Source organism: Peromyscus maniculatus, chromosome 12 (assembly GCF_049852395.1).
Source record: "Peromyscus maniculatus bairdii isolate BWxNUB_F1_BW_parent chromosome 12, HU_Pman_BW_mat_3.1, whole genome shotgun sequence".
Classification (NCBI taxonomy): Eukaryota; Metazoa; Chordata; class Mammalia; order Rodentia; family Cricetidae; genus Peromyscus; species Peromyscus maniculatus.
In genome coordinates this window covers 78,113,993-78,121,382 of record NC_134863.1, presented here as the reverse complement: position 1 = coordinate 78,121,382, position 7,390 = coordinate 78,113,993, and the positions used below count along the sequence as shown (strand labels likewise).

At 39.1% G+C, this 7,390-nt stretch overlaps 1 protein-coding gene across 2 annotated transcripts; it reads left to right on the top strand.

Annotated features, from left to right (window-relative positions):
* The first annotated feature begins 718 nt into the window (after window positions 1–718).
* LOC102914562 (keratin-associated protein 19-3) lies at window positions 719–973 on the top strand. Of its 2 annotated transcripts, XM_042258931.2 has the most exons (2): window positions 719–854; window positions 909–973. In XM_042258931.2, exons 1-2 carry the CDS (start codon window positions 719–721, stop codon window positions 971–973), a joined length of 201 nt encoding a protein of 66 aa, XP_042114865.1. The 2 variants fall into 2 exon arrangements, with proteins under 2 accessions (XP_042114865.1, XP_076404452.1); XM_076548337.1 differs by having other exon boundaries at window positions 719–973.
* Window positions 974–7,390: the final 6,417 nt, after the last annotated feature.

Sequence of the window (7,390 nt, the reverse complement as noted above, 5' to 3'; positions counted from 1 at the left end):
CTGTGGAGACAAGGTGCAGGAGCTAGCTAGCGAGAGTTCTGCCAAGCAGCTAAGTGGAATTTTAATCACTGTCATTGTCTCTCTCTCCACTTGCAGCTCGATTGTGGTATGTTGTTAAACAAAGATAAATATTGCATAATTGAATGTAAAATCCCCAAATAAATATGACAATCATGCATACTCAAAATCTCATACCTCTAGAAATCAGGTGACAATTTATGGCTCTTGACAATGAGTAAAGTATTCACCTCACATGATACAAAATATAGGACCCTTTTGCAAATATTGATACATTTCCATCTTGATCTAGGTTATTTTCCAAATTTCATGGGCTCAAAATATAACAATGTCCCCCAACAAAAATGCTCTAGAAAAATTTTAATTTCCATCCAAGAATACTTAAAGTATTCTTAAAGTTTGTATCTTTGTATTTTGAAGACACAATGACTCTGTCTAATGAGGTTGAAGCAATAGGTTCTGAGACAAACTCACAAGGTAGTCAAATAAAGCTTAAACATTCTCAACAAATGTTGGTCAGATGACAGTGGATGAATGCGCTGTCTCAGGTAATTACAATTCGTGGAATGACACAAAGGAGGGGCACATGCTTTAGCACATCCTCTGCCCAGAGTATATAAGCTTTGCTGTAAGTGCTGATGCTCACATTCACGATTGACCTCGTCTTAAACAGCAGAACAAACCTACCACTCCTGACGCTATGAGTTACTACAGTGGCTACTACGGAGGCCTGGGCTATGGCTACGGAGGCTTCAGAGGCCTGGGCTATGGCTATGGAGGCTATGGCTGTGGATGTAACAGCATTCGGAGACTAGGCTATGGCTGTGGTTATGGAAGCTATGGCTATGGTTCTGGCTACGGAGGCTATGGATATGGCTCTGGCTACGGAGGCTATGGATATGGATGCTGCCGCCCTTCATGCTGTGGAGGGTATGGGTTCTCCAGCTTCTACTGAGTGAATTGCTGAAATTAGAAGCAAACAGGACCGTTCCAAATATATGTGCTCCTATTCTTTGCTCTTATTCCAGAGAAATTCATCTCATTTCCTCTGACACCAACAGGAATGTTTAAGCAGCTTCTGTGACCATTTTGTATCTTTAGCTCCTGTAACCCACTACCAAAATGCATATTTAATATGAATAATCATTTAATTTAATTTATTCTTCTTGTTTTGTTCTGTTTTTTTTTTTTTAAATTGCTATTGCTATGTTATCTTTCTAGCAATGACTTGGAGAAACTTTATGCTTTATTGTTATCTAATAAATATTTGAAATGTTTACTATTACTGTAGCAACTTATTTTGCAACTAATATAAAGAATTTTATTATGAAGTGTTGATATTTGGCTGCACACTATGTTTTGATAAAGATGATTCTAAGTCATTTTGCTACACAAGCTTAGAACATATAGGATGTCTCCTAAGAGTACACAGAAATAACTAGCTTCCATTTGCTCAGTCAAGTTATAAACCCACTCAAACGCCTTTAGTGTGCAGTCACCACAGAGAGTACTTTCTTGCATTCTGCTGTGGAGTATGGCTATTGGCTGCATCTTCTTTTGGTAGCACTGCTATAACCAGCCATGACATTGCCTATTCTTTGTCTCGGAGAATGGTAGACATAAGTTGAGTCTTGTTTGCTTTCCTTGGCATCTACAGAGAGCTACAATGTGTGTGCTAAACATACTTTGTCAGAAACAAACAGTGGCAGAACCTCTTACATCACAGTAAATTCATGTGATGATGTGAGAGGTTCAGGGGCATAAATTTGCAAGATGAGCTGCTTTTCCCTGGTGTTGGGTCAGATTCTCCATTCTTAAGGTTTATTGTCATTTTAATTTTGTGTATGTGCCAAAGTGTGTTTGTATGTCTTCTAGTGGGTACATGCAGGTGAGTCAATTTAGCCACAGAGGCCAGAGGCTTTTGATTCCTCTAGAGTTGGGACTTCAGGTGGTTGTGTACTGTTGGACCTGGGTGTTAGAAACTGAACTTGGGTCTTCTGCAGGACAAGTGTGAACCATCTTTACAGACTCATGAACACAAGTTATTTTACTTCAATGGTCATTACTAATGTTAACTCGCAAATCACACATCACACACATACACACACACACACACACACACACACACATACACACACGCACACACACATACACACACGCACACACACATGCACACACGCACACACACATACACACACGCACACACATGCACATGTATACATGAGCACACACATATGCACACAGGCACACAAATTTATATGTTATAAAGTGACTGCTGGGAGTAAAAGACAAAAGTTTAAGAACTAGGTTGATAGAAATGGAAATAAAAGGGACCAAATCAGCATCAGGATCGGAGCTGAAGCAGCGGCCATGCTGACATGAGTGTTACTTGTGTAGGAGTGCAGTGCAGGATTGCTCCCAGCTGCAGAGATGAGAGGACAGAACCATGTCTATATCTGTATGAAAGGATAGATGGCATGTCTATATTGACAAACAGACAGGCCTTACTGGGTCCAAGCCAGGCTAAAGCCCAGGGATAGTGATAAGTTCTCTGCCTCTTGGTCTTCGATGCACACACCAGGTGGTCAGGTGACAGGTCCCTTGAAGTCAATATGGATCATTCTAGATGTACATATTTTTAAGGTTTTCACATGAGGTAATTATACCTTTTCCTTGGTTTGGTAGGTCCAATGAGTTCTTATGCCTGCTTTTCTTTGGTATGATAGTAACAAGCTCACATGCCCTATATTCTCACCAATAAATTAACAGAATGGCATTCTGTCTACTCCTAGGAGTAAGTGATTTATCAGTGCTGTATGAGTGGTTCCGATTTTTTTCAAATGTCCACCCAGGTTCATAGCTGTCCTCCATCCTTAAAATGGAGTCAAAAGAAACTTTCAAAACAGTCTTTCAGCAAGGTACAATCTGAGAAACCACCATTTTATACAATATGAAGTAACTTGGAGCTGGGCACAACTGGCTTTTTGTGGTTCCTTATTAAGACAGTATATTTGCCACCATCATGATGTGAGAAACACGGGTGACATGGCATTCTACAAAGAACTGCAGGAAGCAGAGGTGTGTGTGTGTGTGTGTGTGTGTGTGTGTGTGTGTGTGTGTGTGTGTGTGTGTGTTGGGGGAAGCATTTCTGATTTGTTTTTCATTTATAAATGACCTTTAATGTTCTATTGACAATCTCCACTATGGAAAACACAATGCGAAACATCAGTGGCAAGCAGGAAATTTTTTTCATTGATAAGAGCTTTTCATGGCTGACAAATCTGGTCCTATTACTCAACTAAGAGTAGGGATCCTGACTCTTCCTTCTCAGAGATTTTCTACTCAGAAATTTCCTCAGGCCATACATAACAAATTACCTTCATGCTTGCTCTACAATTTAACATTCCTGGTTCAGCACCTAGGATTTCAACACTAAATCTGGACTCGAGCTTTCTGCAACAAGTTTTTTAGCCAACTTACAAAATGGCCATGGAAGCCCATTCTATTAGTTAATTGGTCATGGACAGACATGTGTGAATCCAATTAACTCAAGTTTGACCCCTAACTATTAATCTCAGAGATCTTTCTGTACTTTTATACACTTAAAAGAGAATAGTTGTTTGAATAAATTTTCATTTTATATGAATTATTTTCTTTTACTTACATGTTGCTTTTATTTAAAATCAGACAATGAAAAAACAAAGAAATAAAGCAAGGCATTAAGGAATGTAGCCAAAAGGAAAGAAAGAAGAAAGGGAAAGAAGAATAGAAAGATGGAGGAAAAGTTTTTCCATTAATTACGATTACTTCATAATTAAACTTGTGTTAGCAACAAAAACAATTATTGAATCAATAAAATTATATTTAATTGGAGAGGAAGAAATGGAATTAAAAAACTTCTTCTTTTGAATTTAGAGGAAGGAAGGAATTAAGTCACAAGTGAAGGGTGCATAACTTATATGCAAGCCTTATGAATTTTTATATTTAAATGGGAAAAAGATAATTTGTGTCCAAGTGTTATAAAATTGGAATAAATGGATAAAAAGACTTTCCAGTGATTTTTTATAAATACTATAATTAATTTTATTAGTGGAGTTTTGAAATCTAAAACTTCTGCAGTTCTAACTACCCTGGACAGAGTTATTTCACAGCTTGCACTTGAACTAGAAGGGCTCTGGAATGCTCCCTGTATATTAATGGCTGTGGTTACCATTCCACATGATTTATATCCTTGAGTTTTCATTTTTTATTGCTAACTCTAAAATTTAATGACATGTAAACACACATTTATATTTGCTCTCTAAGGGATGCTATTATGTACAGAGATTGCTCTATTGACACATTTTTTAAATGGTGGGTGTTTTTATCATTTAGAACATATAACATGTGATTGCTCACCATAATTTTCTGCAGACAGGCATTGCATTGACTAAACATGACCTTGTCTTGAATCTACATTTGATGGCTGCATTTGAAGGCTTATTTATTTATTTATTTCTGTTCAAAACTGTCCAAATGCTATTAAAATTGACTTATACCCAATGTAATTAGTGCTTCTGAATGTCATGGGCTTTCGAAGCAGATTTCAAAAGCTGTGTTTACATTCTTGATCTCATTGCCAAAAATTTGGAAGCAAGAAATCTCAAATACATTTCCAAATTGTAGTCACTAAAATGTTTCTGCTGTGGAGAAGCAAATTTTTGTTTCCATCTAGTGCAGTGGTTCTCAACCTTCCTAATGCTGTGTCCCTTTCTTACACATCATATGGCAACCCCCAACCATAAAATTATTCCATTGCTACTTCATAACTATAATTTTGCTACTGTTATGAATGATAAATATCTTGATAGGAGGATATCTGATATCTGATCCCCAAAGGGGTTGCGACCCACTGGGTGAGAACAGCTGATCTAGTGCACTATTCACATATTAAAACCTTTCTTCTAGATGTAAGCAAGAAGTTTATTTGCAGAGAAGGCATGGGTCCTTTCAGGAGAGGCTGCAGCTGATATAGTGGTGTTAGGTGTAGAGCAGGACAATGTCTTACTGCTTAGTAATGTCTTAGTCTTGCCTCCTACTTCAACCTTATCCACTTGTTAGCATCCAAAGAAGCACTTGGGGCATTACTGGATCTCGTTTTCCTTCTTCCAAGTGTAGCTACACTAAATACATCTCATTTTCTGCTGAGAGGTGGGGGAGAAGAAAAAAAAAAACTACAAGTCATAACTTTTATTATGATTATAGAAGGGTACCACAGTGTGCTTGCGAAGGTCAGAGGACAAGGTACAAGAGTCAATTTGAGTCTCTCCTTCCCCTTCCACCAGATGGGTCTGGTTCTCCAGACTTGAACTAAGTCATCAGGCTTAATATCAAGTGCCTTTACCAAGTTAGCCATCTCATAGGCCATAATTTTGAAGGGTTTAATTGTAGCTAGAGTTTTTCTGCCTTGCCCACAGTCAGGATAAACCTTTGTCACCCGCCAGTCCCACAGCCGCTCAGACCCAACCAAATAAACACAGACACTTATATTGCTTGCAAACCGCATGGCCGTGGCAGGCTTCCTGCTAACTGTCCTTATCTTGCTAACTGTGCTTTTATCTTAAATTGATCCATTTCCATACATCTATACCTTGCCATGTGGCTGGTGGCTTACTGGCGTCTTCACATGCTGCTGGTCATGGCGGCGGCTGCAGCCTCTCTGGTCATGGCGGCGGCTGCAGCGTCTCCTTCTGCCTTTCTGTCCTTTTATCCTGCCTCGCCACGGCCGATCAGGTTTTATTTATTAACCAATCAGAGCAACTTGACATACAGACCATCCCCCAGCACAGCCAAGTGCAGACCATCTCAAACACCTGCACTCAGGCCCATGGTCCTAATCATCCTCTATACGGACCTGCTTGGTAATGCCACAAAGAACCTGAGAATGGGCTCCCACAGGACCTACAGAACATCCCACAGCACTTCCCCTTTCTTTATTTTTTTAAAAGGAAGGTTTTAACTTTTACACATCTCCAAAGTCAGCTTGGTATATTTGGGAATTTGGGCGTAGCTTCTCTTAACTACTTCCTGCTGGAGGGGGGCGCTGTATCTTATGGGGATGCAAAGAAAATTTTAGGATCATGGAGTAGTCCGTGAGACCGTATCGTCTGAGCCAGTTGCTTTGAAACGATTCTGGATGTTGGATCATCTGGGCCATGGTGTCATCGGAGACCTTTCAGGTGGTCTTGGCTGGTCAAACCTGATGTATCTTAATCTGGAACAAATCCATAGCCTCTGGCTTTCTGTAGAGACAAAAACAGAGTCTCCTTTCCAAAGTAACACATCCTTATATCCAAATTTTAAAGTCAAGATATCTTTAATATATACATATTGGTTTAACTCAACATCTTTTACGATCAAATGTTTTTCTGTAGTTAAAAATCCCAAAGACAATATAATCCAAACTCTCTGTGTGATATCCATCTTTACATGGCTTATTTTTTATATTACTTTTACTTTCTCTTTAATACCAATGTCACCGTTCCTGGAGAACTTACCGACGTCACCGCTCCGTGTGTTGAGTTCTGAATCCTCTTTACCACCACGTGAGGATTCTTCTCAGATCACACTTTATTGGAGCGCCTCTTGGTTAAGGGACTTTGTCTTTAGTATTTTTTTTTTTCACAACACCGGCCTTTATCCCTGTTCATTTGTCCTTTTTCTTTAGTCCCTCTTTTTTTTTCTTCCCTTTTTTTCTTTAGCCCTTTTTTTCTTTAGCCCCACGTTCGGGCGCCACATTCCCATAAATCTATACCTTGCCATGTGGCTCATTGCTTGCTGGTGTCTTCACATGCTGCTTGTCATGGCGGCGGCTGGCAGTGACTCCTTCTGCCTTCCTGTTCTTTCTTTTATCCTCTCTGTTAGTCCCGCCTATACTTCCTGCCTAGCCACTGGCCAATCAGTGTTTTATTTATTGACCAAGCAGAGCAACAGATTTGACATACAGACCATCCCACAGCAGTTTACTAGTACTAATTGTAACCAATCTGCCAGTGAGTTGTGATTGCATAACTTAAGATCTAACACTAATATTAAGAGAAGAAATAGGAATATAAGTATAAACATAAGAAACTTTTTCTTTGTCCTTACCTTCATTGGAAGTTATTTTTAAGAAATATCATAGAAATTGTTTTCACTCAAACTGTCTGGACCTTCTGTTTTATTGCTGTTTGGCCCTGTGAATGCTAACCCTGTCATTTTTGCTAGTCCTGTTGTTGAAAGTCCCTTGTTTAAGATGGCTTCATCATGTTGGTGTGACCAATGTTCCCGCTATTTTAATGCATCTTTCAATGTACAAACAGAAAGAAATCTGAGAAAAATTTCGGTCAATTTC

What these genes read in the sequence shown, in the direction of transcription:
- LOC102914562 (XM_076548337.1), top strand. Translation starts at nt 719, where the DNA reads ATGAGTTACTACAGTGGCTACTACGGAGGCCTGGGCTATGGCTACGGA.